Raw genomic sequence first — 13,681 nt, 5'->3', positions numbered from 1 at the left:
TTGCTCATTCCTCATTCCCAGTTTTCTCTTTGTCCGCCTCTTTCCGTCCTCCTGGTTTGCTCCCATGCACCAATTCAAATTTACACTATCTTACCGTCAGCTCTTATGTTTCGTTAACCACATTGTTTGTCACAGGCAGACGTTGTACCTCAGTAAAGAGAAGGATAGTGTCTGCTCTGTGCTTTGTATTCTTCCATTCAGTCAGCTTCTCTATGCATGACAGCACCCAAACAAATTAAATTAAATGGCCCATCTGAATGCCAGCCTGGTGCATCACACCATCCAAAATCAAAAGTTTAGTTGAGAAGCATCTTACATGAATGAGATCCAACAAATATTTAATCAAGTGTTATCAGGCAGATAAGAACAATTATTGTGAAAATAATATAACGTGGATGGACGCGAGCTTAAGGAGGTAAAAAGCCTCTTTTTCCCTTTCTTTATTCTCTCCATGAGGTAAACAGCTGCAGAAGAGCGCTGTCTCCATGCAGGTATAAAACAGAGAGACAGGTATGAGATTGAGTCAGCTTTGCGTCACCACTGGCCTTTCTGTTCATAAAAGTTGCTGCTGAACGCACTGTTCACATGAGAATGAGGTCAAGTGTAATGACAAACACACACTTGCTTCTTTTGTAAAGCAAACTCGCTGATTGAATGTTCTTTAGACTAACTTTTCACATTTGCTCTGTAAATATTGTGCCCCCCCCCCCGACACTGTGTGACCCACTTAACATTCACCAGGTCTGAATGCAATTTAATAACAACAAGTGAAACAGCAACCATTCGTGGCTCAGGTGTGTTCAGCCAATCAGAAACGGGACGATACCAATTCACTTTGTCTTTCACTTTTCCACACTCACCTAAGATCTTCCAGCTTCTCATTGGCTAAACACGCATGATCCAGGTAATCAACAGTAGGTAGGGCCGGAATAGTTGGAAAAAAAGCACAGCAGGGGGTCGAGAGGAGAGGGTTTGGGAACCAGTGCTCTAATACAAGCTTCAAACCACGCTCCAGCTTCTGCAGGAAGCATGAAGTGAGCTTTAATTGACTCCTTCTAACGCTGTAAGTGTGGAGTCATTAATATAAATCTCTGGAGGTTGCACACACTGTGGTTTGCCTTTTTCCCACCATTCTACTATTCAATAAAGTCTTTATGGGGGTTTCTGTTACCCCTGAAAACGAATGACATCAATAATTCACTTCTGTGCTCAAAGTGCTCATGAAAAATTAAGACTCTTCACTTTCTCAACTGGAGGCTTTTCTATTGTCACTTCACACAGTGTCACAGCACTAAGAGAGAGAGAGAGAGAGAGAGAGAGCAGGCACATGCAGTATGCTTTCTGTCTTACACACACACACACACACACACACACACACACACACACACACACACTGACTCTAACTTTAGCATGCGTGATCAAACACACACCTACACACACATTGTGTAAGTCTAGTAGCTAATGAATCCATTAGAATTACACTAGAGAGTCTTATAAATACATAACCCTAAAGGGGAAACACACACACACACACACAGAAACTTGTAATAAATCACACTTAAGTACTCCCTGGAAAAAAAAGCAGCTTCCGTTCCTGGGAGCAATCCGATGAATAGGATGAGTGATCCGTACCTCATAATAATTCATACAGTCACAGCATAAGAGACTCCAGCATATCATAATTTCATTCTGTGGGATTTTTGTCTTGTTTTCTAAAGTCTAGCATGTCAATTTGCACTCTTATTACTGCTGAGCACTAAAAGATGATGTATGGTGGTATAATTCATATGCATCGTTTCATTTTAAGTCAAGAAGAATGTCGTTGTTGAAACCTTTACACACAACATAATTAAAATGTTTCTACAGGAGCAGTTTCATTTTAAATCAATTTGACTGTTTTGGTAATATGTCATCACACCAGGTTTGACAAAAATTACACAGCTATTGGTGCTTTATCACAAATTGCTCTAGCTCCTCATTTTAATCTTAAGAGTTGTTAAAACATTGTTGAATATATGACTATACAGACTTTAGGCAGTAGCAGCACTGGAAAATGTGGTCAGGCCTGAAAAAATTTAAATTAAATTTAAAAATCTATAAATTTAGCCACTCAGCAGTGGAAATAAATCAATAACTGAACCTGAACAAAATGTGTTTCTTCGCTCTAAGTGGAGGCAATACTCTTTCATATATTAGCAGTGTCCTTTTTTGTGTTCACTTCTCTGTTTTAACTTGTCCTATTGCTGTTATCAACTCACTTACTAAAGCATGTTCATAATGAAGTAGACAGTCCAACACTACAGACGTTTAACCTGTGAATTCAGACATGAGAAATGAAAAACTGTGGGTAACTATATGTTTATCAATTGGAAGTCAAATAATGTTTATAAAATTTGATTTTAAATAAATATTAGAAAATATTAGATGGACAACATCTAATAGAGTGGGACTCAAACAGCCTTAATGTATTCTCAGAGATGTTAGCTGGAGCAGGAGACGGCAAATTACCACGCAGCAGAATCTGGACGTCATTTTTTACAGTGACACTGGGAGTTCATCATCCTCTTTTTTTCTGATCCTGAAAATGTTATTTTTTCCACCATGTTAAATCTGCCTTGTAGTGGAGGAGACAAACCAAACTGCTGCAGAAACATTCAAAACGTGTCTTCTTCAGGAGCGTGAGTGCTGTTCATGTTCAGGAGGTTGACCTCGCTGTAAGGCCATGCTCAGAATAACAAAGCATTCATAGAAATAGCACACAAATGCAATCCTCTCATTCATTTCAATGAGACCACTCTGTTTGCAACAATAAATAAGTAAAATAAAATGCAGGGTTTGTCCGGTCAGGGAAAAATATTTGCATGCAGTCCAACACCATCTGGACAAGCACTGCACTGGCCAATCAGATACCTTCAAGCACACATTCCAGATGCTGTAGGGTACTTTGCATCGTTAACAGTGTTGTTCCAGTTTGTATCCATTGTTGAGGCAGAGAAAAATCCCATGTTTGAAGCGGTTATCTACCACAGTTATAAAATCCTGACTCATATTATTAGAAGCGTACCCGGGTTCAGGCAATAGTAGGATGACATTCATGTTTGGCTCTTGGTAAATAAATGTGTTACACTGTCCTCCCTCTTACTTTGTCCTTTTCAGTATTTTCTTTGTCTCTTCCTCCACATCACTTTTATTGTAGGCTATAGCATGTACATGTCTTGTTTTGTAGGTAGTTTATTGTATGCAAGTACAGTAATGAGGTTTTTCATTGACAGAAAATAGCAACAGGTGGGTTATGATAGAAGACACTGAAAAATTAATTAGGCGCTACCACAGCATCTTATTTCACCCTTAACAATCCAGTCCAATCCAATCCTGCACATAAATAGAGACTATAAAGACTTTACGCTGATCTTATCATGCAAACTTGATGTTCACTTTGTGCTCCCGAAATAAAAGAGTAAAGGCCAGGCTAGGACAGGTGTCTTGTGGAAAATGGAGAAGTCAATCAAGACCTGAGCAGTAGATTGTGGATTGTGTTGTTACTGTAGGTTAAAAAAAAGAGTGAGGATCCCCTGCTTTCATTTTCTCACCTCTTTCTCACTTACACGCACACTTAATCTACAGTGTGGCTCCACCAGTGCTGCTCAGCAGCGGTGATTGTAATGTTCAGGTCTTGGCACAGTTAAGTGCGGAGCTGAGAGTGTGTTATTCCAGTCAGCTCACTCAGGCCCATGTAAACGGGACAGTCAGGGATTTCAACATAACTCAGAGGTGTTTATCTCTGTGGTCACATCCTTCAATCAGCTGACAGTAGCAACACTCTGCTGCCTTGTTAAGGACAACACGAGTGGTGTATAAAAGCCTGTGTGCAAGCCAACTTGAACGCTTCCTCTGCCCACGAGCCTGGTAAAACTAAACCAACAGTTTACAGTGTGATGTTCAACTCAATTAGTGTTTGTGGGAATCAGTAAAGCAGAGCAAAGGACTTTTAGGAGTTTAGGAGGTTTGTATTAAGAACAAATCTTCTCTCTTAGACCTCTATTCTATTATCTGTGCTTTTCGTGTAATAGCTGGAATCTAATGACTTGATTGTAGAATATTTTATAATAATTGTAGAATATTTTTCAAGTATGTATGTCCTTGAGGTTTTTACACTTAGCTGGTAAAAAGTTTAGCATCAGGTCCTGCAGGACCCCTATCTGCGGCATGCTGTGATGGAAATTGTAAATCTGGTACACATATGTTGTTTTCCTAAACACGAGACTGCAGCAGAGGCCCTGTGATCACTGTTAACACAATACTGGGCTTCTTCCATAGAGCATATCAAAAAGGGAGGGCAAAAAGAAAAGAGCAGGCGTAAAGAAAAACAAGGGAAGAAGGAAGAACGCAGCGTCATGTGTGTTCAGTTCCTCCCTGACCGCCTGCCTAATCTGTCATTTCGCTGTTGGCAGAGAGCTCAGGTGCTTTGCTGTCACCAGGGACATTTGTGGTCAGATGGCTGTTTGCTGCCAGGACCTCTGGCTCGTCCAGGGCTGAGCCTCCCATCCCGTGGGTGTTTTTCAGCCAGGTGTGTGTGTGTATTGCATTGACAGGGGTCACTCATGTGGTCTTGAACCAATACAGACGAGCGTCATTTGTAGTCAGTATGTGGCCAAAAGATTTTGGGGTTAATTAATTCATGCTACTTTTACACATCAGCAATGATCAGACTGGTTTGGGGGAAAATAAGACATCGATGTTGAAAGAGTTTTGCCTCTGGTGCAACAGCAAAGATTATCTAAGCTTTTGTGTGTGTGTGTGTGTGTGAGTGAGTGTGAGTGGATTCCTACAGAGAAACGGGACCATCGAGAGCACAGTTCTCTACTCAGCTCTACTGTAAGTCATTCTCAACGGTTCAGTGTTAGCAGATACTTTCCTCGCATTTCCCGGGAGAATGAAATCCAGTCATTCAGTGTGTAGCTAAGAGCTCTTTGATTTAAAACAGAAAAGAGTGCATGAGTCTGTGTGAACACTTATTGTAGACCCAACTGTATTTAAATATAAGAATAGGTTATAAGAATATATTTAACAGCACACTGTGTCCGTCCTTGCGTGAAAGCATCTCACTCTCTCATCCCGCCGATCTGCAACACACTCGCAAACCTTCTTCTGTAGCAATTATTGCTTTTGTTTCTAGTTTCATTTCATTTCCTGACTGCTTTTATCCAGCTAAGGGCCGCTTCATCCCAAACAATCAGATAGTGGAGAGTTGGGGAGGGGTGGGGGGAAGAAATGGATAGTGGCAATGATAAATAGAACACCAGGGAGAGAGGGGGGAATATGAGATAATACAGAGAGAGAGGAGAGGAGATGGTGGCGTAGTGCCTTCTTCAGGGCTGAGCTGTTTAATTAACATTGTTCTACTCACAACCTCCAGTCTCGAGTGATTTCTGCGTCTCGTCTTGCTTCTCTCTCTCTCTCTCTCTCTCTCTCTCTACTTTTCTGTACCTCTCTCTTTCTCCCTCAGCTTCGGTACCACAGTTTATCTTTTAATTAAAAATAGCAGATTACACCCAGAATCCCACAGCAACCACGGCTTTGTCACAATAACAACAACAAATGATGTGATATTATGCAAACTGATCGTTAAATCAATACCTGTGTGAGAGAACGTACAGTACAGTAGAGTTAAGTCATGTCATCTCTGCATAGTTTTTAATTCCCTTTGGAAATTACATTTCAAAGTCTGTCTTTACACCTGTGAGAGCTCCTCTTCTATCCACTCTGGTCTCCTATCTCTTTCACCCTTGCCTCTATTTTCTTTTTTCCAGCTCACTATCACCTCCCTCCATCTCTATCTCCTCTGTCCATCTCAGGGAAGGAGGGAGGAGGAGGTGAGAATGAGAGTCTGGCAGGAGGTTCTCCCAGCACACCCAGGCATGTGGGCGAAATCACGCAGCTTACCATGCACGACATCTAGTTTTACTTTTTTGGTATAATGTCATTCATCCCCGTATTGTGAACATTTGGTTGATATGAACATGTTGACTTTCGAATTTGCCAAGTTACACTATTCAATCATGGCTGAGATTCAGCACACGGGGAAACGCAAGTAAAATGAGTTAAAAGAGTAGAAAGTTAATACTTATATTATACTTACTTATACTTATGGACGCCAAAACAGAGCTAACAAAACAAATTCATACCATTATCATAGACACAACATTACATTAGAACAACCACAATTCAGTCTCAAAAAAAAGCAGCGTGTAGAACAATTTGGGTTGAAACAAAAGTGTCTGGTGCTCTATTTATAAGCCTCCCAAGAGAAAAAAGTGAGAATTAAAGGTAACAGGGAGGAAAGAGGGAGGGGTGACGACTGCGACACAAAGAGACAGGAGATGAATTGGTGGTCTAAAGGCCAGGCAATATGCAGAAAATGTCACACTGAGTTGTTCCTGTCTGCTACAAAAGAAGCGTCTACATCCGGCTTAGTGGGAAATATTCAGAGCTCCAACAAAACTTCAACCATCACAACCTTTATTATTTTATCCAGATGTTAAGACTTTCAAATTTTTAAATGTAAGAAATGGTAGCCTCCACTGCCTCTGAATCACACACACAAGCTTTCACATCAATTTCCCGTGTGTCTCAACCTGCTTGATTTTCTGAAGGCATTACATCTAAGCTTTGCTTCTATTTGCACTTGCTTTCCTGTGTGTGTTTAGGTTTCTGTGTGTGTGTGTGTGTGTGTGTGTGTGTGTACATGGGTGATGTTAGAAGGTGGCAGTGATAAATTGCACAGTAGGGATCGAACAAGCGTTGTTTAATTAAATCCCCTGATAATGTCAAAGTTTATGTTTCCTGGGAAACAAGAGGTTGGACCCTCTCTACCCCTTCCAGCTATTACCCACTATTAATCACAGCAGCACGTGTCTAAGTGTGTGTGTGTGTGTGTGTGTGTGTGTGTGTGTGTGTGGTAGCAGATATGCTTCTTTTTACAGCTCCTCGGGCTAAATAAGAATCAAAGAGTAGTTCCAGTAGGATTTTTTTTTCCTGAAAACGTTTTCAGAACCACAGTGTAGATGCATCACATTAGCTGTTGCTCTTCACACAGCGGTTTCTTATTTTGACACCCAAAGCTGTTTTGTGAGTCCAATTCAGTCCTGGCTCCAAGCTTGACAGAATAAGCTTTTAAGATGAGTAACACTTGAAGGAGCAATATCTCCAGCGAATCTGGCTTTCTTTTATTTTTACTGAGTCAATTAGGAAGAACTTAAAAAATGCTGCCACTCTAATGCTTTCTTCTTCCTGTTCATGTCCTTCTTCCTGCTCTGTTCAGGGTATCACCACAGCCTCCCCTCCTCTCCCTACACCTCCACTGCTGGACCTGACGGACAGAGGTTACCTCCATCTGGCACGCTCTCCTCTGAATACCTGAATCAGGGTGGGTCCACGAAGGTCCACCTTCTCATCTGTAACACGGCAGGATCGGGCCAGCAAGCTGTCAGGTGAGCTGAAAGCTGACAAATGGGTTTTTTTAGCTGTGTCACTTAGTTGTTTTCTCATTGATCTTAAATTCAGATCCTTCACCTGTTAGAGCTCCGGCTTGTTGAATTGGTTTTGTTAAACACGGCAGCGGCGTCAGTTGACTTAGAGTTCTTACGAGACTGCGTTTGACGTGTCATTTTAAATTCGTCACTGCATTTAGAGCTTGTTCAAGTGCAGCAACAGACACTCCTACTGCTCCACCGAGTCTACAGGCTTAAATAGCATATATCTCGTTTACTCGTTATCTCTTTTATCATTTTGAGCTGTCTCTTTTGTTTGACTTTGACCTGTAAATGTACTGTGCACATTCCCCAGACCAGACTAAACTACTTTTATTTAGCTCGTGCAGTTTAAACTTCTACCCAGCTACAGCCGAAAGCTGACGCTGATTCAAATTGTGTCATCAAATAGACGTGTTTAACCCGTAAAAGTAAAATTTTACTTCACATATGTTAGTCTGACCAGGGTAGGCAGCGCCACCGTGTTGTTTAGCATCTGATTCAGCACAAAAGCACATTTAGACCAAGCAGGGAAAGCAGTCATAAGTCAGTGGGTGTGTTTAATAATACTCTGCAGTGTATGACAGTGAGTAAACTGTGAACCAACACTAACAGCCCACTGATGATTTATAATGACAATTGGTGACACTCTGGGTTTGTTGAACATATATTTTGAAGTCTATTTCATCAGTATCTTTTCAGTCTACATTATCTGATGCACACATTGAACATAATTATACGGTGCACTCTGACTATATAAGGTCAGCCAGTTCCTGCTCTTTTTTAAAGGCATAGTCATGGTGCAAACATTATGTTCTTTATCCCAGCAGTGTTCCAACGACTGCAGCTATTTGCAAAAGACTGTACCCGAACCCATTATAAGACAACGCTGACCGAGGGTAGACTACGTCCGTGAGAACCACTGTTTAATATCATCACAGTATTCAGAGAGTAATGCTTTGATATTAAGTGACTTATTGTGTACAAAGACAAACCTTCCCAAAGTCCAACCTCGTATTGACGTAAGGGAGGATAGATTCATATTTCTTTTCAGTCATCCAGTTTCGGGGCTTTGTGTGCCCTTCAGGGCCTGAAGCAGTAGCTTCGGTCTTAACAGCGCAGCAGGGTCTCCTGCTGCTGAGTACTCAACCTTCATGCTGACACACATATTCAAAAGTCATTCAAGATTCAGAGAACTTTATTAATCCCGCACCGAAATTGCTTTGCAGCTGCTCTCAGTGGAAAAAGAAAAGAAAATATGAAAAAGGGCCACACCGCAGAAAAGAGCCGCACCAAAACAAATACAAAACCCATCAGCCCGTCTGTCGTTACGAATGAAAAAGGTGTGCAATCAAAACAGGAGTAGTGTGCAGTCCACTGAGCAGTAATGATAGAGGGATATACAAAAGGTAATCCGTGTGTTGATAACAGATTTCCTCTCAAAGACCTGATAATGTCGGGATATGACGTTTGGAACGAGCAATTTAGTTACAGTTACAGTTCATGGACACAGTCCAACAGTCTCTCTACTGTATGTGCCTGTTTAACAGCATGCTGTTCAACATGCTTCTACTTTTTGGAGGTTTTGGCATGACGTTCGTGGTCGTGAATGATCCCAATCAAGCAAGTTTCTGTACAGCGTCCCCCGTCGCGTCACGTGTCGTGACGTTTCTCCGAACTCTGGCCAGAAAGTTGGACTCATGCTGTTGTTTAAGATGTTGTTGTAGACACACGAAGTAGCACCAGTCTAAAACATTCTAGCCCTCATGAAAGTGTGATTTATCACAGGAATTTCATTTTTTGATGAGAGTGCAGTGGAGTTCTCTCTTCTCTCTCTCTCTCTACTCTCTGTCTTTCTGAGAAACTCATCCACTCATATTAATTGTAAGAACCTTGAAACTTCCACATCCTGAAATACTTGACTTGTCTATTTAGACCATTTCAACTGACTCTCCCATTAACCTCACATCTAATAGTCTCTAATTTAAGGACTTAGGAGTCGTTATGAGGTAATTGATGATATGCATACTGGTTTCTCTGTCTTTCACTTTATTTGGCTCATAACCACATATAATATATAGTAATGTTACTTCATTGAAGCATTGATGCGCTTGACATGCGTGTTGATGACCCGATAAATTGCAAATACCTTCACTGATAACATCCTAGAAATGAATTTATCATGTTTTCTAGTGAGTGTAGTATGTGTAATAAAAAAATAAAAGCACAATAAAACCAAAATAATGTGTGGCTGCTTTCCTTTGATTCCTTGTTTTGAAATTAACATAAATCCATATTGAATTAACTTTTGTATCAACCGGATTTCTTTGGATAAAAGCAGCTGGGATATTTGCAAATTGAATACGTCTCCCCTCCTCTTCTCTGTCACAGGTTTGGACCTCCATTTCTCATGCGCGAAGACAGGAGCATCTCCTGGGACCAGCTGCAGCAGAGCATTCTCAACAAGCTCTATTATCTGATGCTGAATGGATCTCAGGCTCAGGTAATGCCTGCACCCTCAATAACCAATAACATGCTGCCCACTCTATTCTGTGTCGGGAACCTTTCAGCTCAGAGGTTCCTGGATTTTCTTCCAGTGTATCACATTAAACTAGCAGAGCAGAGCAGAGATTAGTTTTTAGGAATTTTGTTGCATTTGATTGTTTGTCATTAGGTTTGGGTTTGTGATTAAATGAACTAGTTAAAAACATTATAATAAAGACAATGGTTGGAAACGCTTTAAAAAACAAACAGGGAAAAACCCTCTGCTACAGTTGCTGCACCCGATTAATACAATTTAAATGCAGTGTTATGCTCCTTCTGTGGATGGTTGTGCCATTTTGAGAGCGTTATTGTCCATATTTGGTGAACTGAAGTGCTCGTATCCATCATTCATTTAGAGGAGTGTGTAAATTTGAAACTCTATACTGTAAACTGCCTTTAAAAAGTATTTAGTGGGAGGACATCATCCTGTGGGCACACAGTCCAAACCTTTTAAGGGCTGAGCACACATTAAATTATGCCACTGCCCACATAAACCACACTAGCACAAATCCAGATCTTTCCTTTCCCTGGTCAACGACAGTATAGATTTTGAAACGAGAAGAATTAGCACATTTGTGATCGTATGATTTTCATATGTGTACTGCTGCTGCTACAGTGCCCACATTACTGCTACACCCCTCTGTTAAGATTTACACAGTGCATCCTGTGAATGTGAAGTGTTTGTTTTGCGGACAGCCAGCCTTGCATGTTAAAATCCACCACTACTTCCTCTCCCGCTCAGTATGTACCGAAAGCCTTGACGATGATCCCTGACAAGTACTTCTCCACTTCAGCTTTGTCTGTCTCTCCGCAGACAGTTGCAGTGATCTGTGCACCGTTCACTAGACCTGTCTATGGAGCTCCGCTCTCCAAAGCACTCATGCAAACACTTTGTCCCCGCTGCTGGTCGTCGAGTTGCCATGGGCAACGCCATGGTGACGGGCAATATTTGAGGTGGCCTTATCCAGAGCAAGCAGCTGTAAGCTTTATAAGAAGAAGAAGAGGAAAAAAAAATGAGGAGTAGGACGGGAAATATCAGCCTGTTATTTACTGATCACTATCTGTGTTTCTTGGTTACGTCCTCAAAGCCTGTCTGGCCAGATGCAAACTTGTTGAAACATCCCTTGCCCTCTTCTTCCTTTTCTTCTTGGTGAAAACAATCACCAGCTTCTTTTGATCATAGATTGTAGGATATTTTTAGCTGAAAACACTTTCCCCTCTGGGATTAATAAAGTTTTTGGAATCTTGAATCTTGAATCTTGAAAAGGCCACTGGTACCCCATGGGGTGCAGGGCTTTTATTCTCGCTGTTTCTTTCTCGTCTCTTGTTCTTTTTGAAAGGAGAAGATGAACGATAAAGGCCCGCTGTAAATGAGCTGAGTAATATAGGCGCCTACTTTATGTCTGTGCTGTTTATATTTCCCTCAATTCGTCTGACAGGCGGCAAGTGTGCGAGCAGCACTTTGCTTCCCTTCAGTCGCGCCCTGCCAATTGTCTTCGTTGTGAGATGTTTTGCTGCCACCCAGAGGTTTGTTTAGCGAGATACAACTTTGGTGAAGCTTATGAAAAAGGAAAATTGTATTTCAGAGAGTTCATAATAAACAACATTTAAGTTAATATTGCTTGACATAATAAAACTGTGTCTGTCATTGCTCAGCGTTCTGTTAATTTAGTACGTATAACAAATTAGTTAATATGCATATATCTTTATTTAAGTCTTACTGTAAACCTTTTCTTTTTGTCTGACCTTCAAAATTCTGCTTGTTTGATATTATCAAGAATTACAAATCTTGCTTTTTCATTTACTAACTACAAAATCAGAGTGATTCTGATTTCAAGCAGCTTATGGTTGCTTAAAAAAAAACATTAAACTGTAGTTTAACTAGTTCATTTGTCACTGTAGTGCTGCGTAGTGTCGCCTCCGTCCAGCCAGCAGTCTGAGCAGTAAACTGATTTCAACCATCCTCACCAGTGATGCCCGCTCTCCCTGAAGGGAGTTTATGAATCATCCTGAAGAGGATTGTAGTTAATTAACTCTCTGGAGTGAATTAATAAAATATATGAATCTCTCATGTAATTAGTTATTAGTGTGTCTGCCCATCATCATTATTGTCCAAAAGACAGATAAGTCCATCTCCATGTGGGTTTGTTCCGGGCCCCTTAAAAACTGAAAAGAGGGGCAGTGTCTTTTTGCATTTGCTGCTTTAGGCTCCTATTAACCAATTTATTTCCCTTTCTGCTTGGCTGCAGTTCCCTATTCTTCTGGCCTACTCAAAATGAACACATTAGCAGCCTGATTCTGCTCTCTGCTCTATAATCAGTCAGCCCTCTTGTCTCTGATGCAGAGACGGCTGAGGAGTTATTGGCCATCTGTAAATGCGGCTTTTCTATTCAGGGATTTTGCTGTGGTTAAGACTAGAGGGCAGATAAAAACGAGGGAGGCGTGTATGTCAAGCTGCTGCGGTGATGTTTAGGAGGTGCTAAAAGTTTTTTTTTTGCCAATCCTGTCTTTACCACCATTAAATTATATTTTTTTACATTTTCACTCACACAAGAAAAAGTCTATTGTGTATTAGTTATTGAAGAAAACGGGGAGTAGCTAGATTTCTACATTGCCCACAGGTGTGAATGGTTTTCTGCCTCTGTATGTCTGTATAATGGATGGACTGTCAGCTTATTAAAGCTTTTAAGGACACAGCCGTATTAATGTGTATTTCTGTCTCTGCAGAATGCTGCGGTGCTATTCAAGATTAGAGTAGTAGGAGGATCGGCGGCCTACAGCTACCTGTCCCCACAGGACAGCAGGCCACTCTACCACCCCGCAGTTGACAGGTGGGACACTCAAACCCACACACTCACAATGACATGAAGAACAACAAAATATTGTCCCATGCAAACAGCACCGGCATGTAAATACACAGCCACTCTTTCTCTGTGTAGTCAGTAACACATTAATGACAGCATAGGTTTACACATACATCCCTGACTACATGCACATCTAAACATGATAATAAACACACGCGCACATTGTGGACGTTGTACACAGTCGTAATATGTACAGCTAAAATTCCAGCGGACCTTAAGAGGACTACAGAGTTTAATGACGTTGGTTTGATGGTGTGGAGATAGGGCTTTTATTTCCTGAGAAATGAGTATCAAGGCATCCAGGTACCAGGCTTAAGAGGCTTATTAGAGATCTGTGCTGATGTTTTACTGAGCTGCACTCAAGTTCAGGCCTTCTACAAAAGAGCAAGGTAATGAGATTGTCCTTCACGTTAGACTAGACATTAAGTAGACATTAAGTAGTGTGTGTCTGTTGAAACGTGTTTGTGCTTTTCTCTCTGCATCTGATGCAGCACATTGCTTATATCACAGTCAAAAGTTAGAAGTGATTTACGCACTACACGTCCGAATGGGGTCTAAATAAATCTTTCTGGTGCACTCATCAAAACTTACTCATACGAATTATTGAATTATTGATAACACAAGTACAGCATGAACCCATATGACATTCACTCAAGTGAGACCAGCGCCTTTATTTTTGCTGCAGACTGAAAACATTTGGGTTCATGAATATGAGACAAAAGATCATTTCAGCTTTTGTTTCCA

The 13,681-nt window shown here is 41.0% G+C and overlaps 1 protein-coding gene across 1 annotated transcript in view; it reads left to right on the top strand.

The window, feature by feature from the left end:
- usp43a (ubiquitin specific peptidase 43a) overlaps window positions 1-13,681 on the top strand; it is a 74,418-nt gene that overhangs the window by 42,986 nt on the left and 17,751 nt on the right. The window contains exons 7-9 of the mRNA XM_026360673.1: window positions 7,322-7,490; window positions 9,921-10,032; window positions 12,801-12,904. Coding sequence (XP_026216458.1) covers window positions 7,322-7,490; window positions 9,921-10,032; window positions 12,801-12,904 — 385 coding nt within the window. The remainder of the gene's footprint in view (window positions 1-7,321; window positions 7,491-9,920; window positions 10,033-12,800; window positions 12,905-13,681) is intronic.

The sequence above is a fragment of the Anabas testudineus genome, chromosome 1 (genome assembly GCF_900324465.2).
Source record: "Anabas testudineus chromosome 1, fAnaTes1.2, whole genome shotgun sequence".
Taxonomy (NCBI): domain Eukaryota; kingdom Metazoa; phylum Chordata; class Actinopteri; order Anabantiformes; family Anabantidae; genus Anabas; species Anabas testudineus.
The sequence above is the reverse complement of the archived record's forward strand: the minus strand, read 5'-3'. Positions and strand labels throughout refer to the sequence as shown.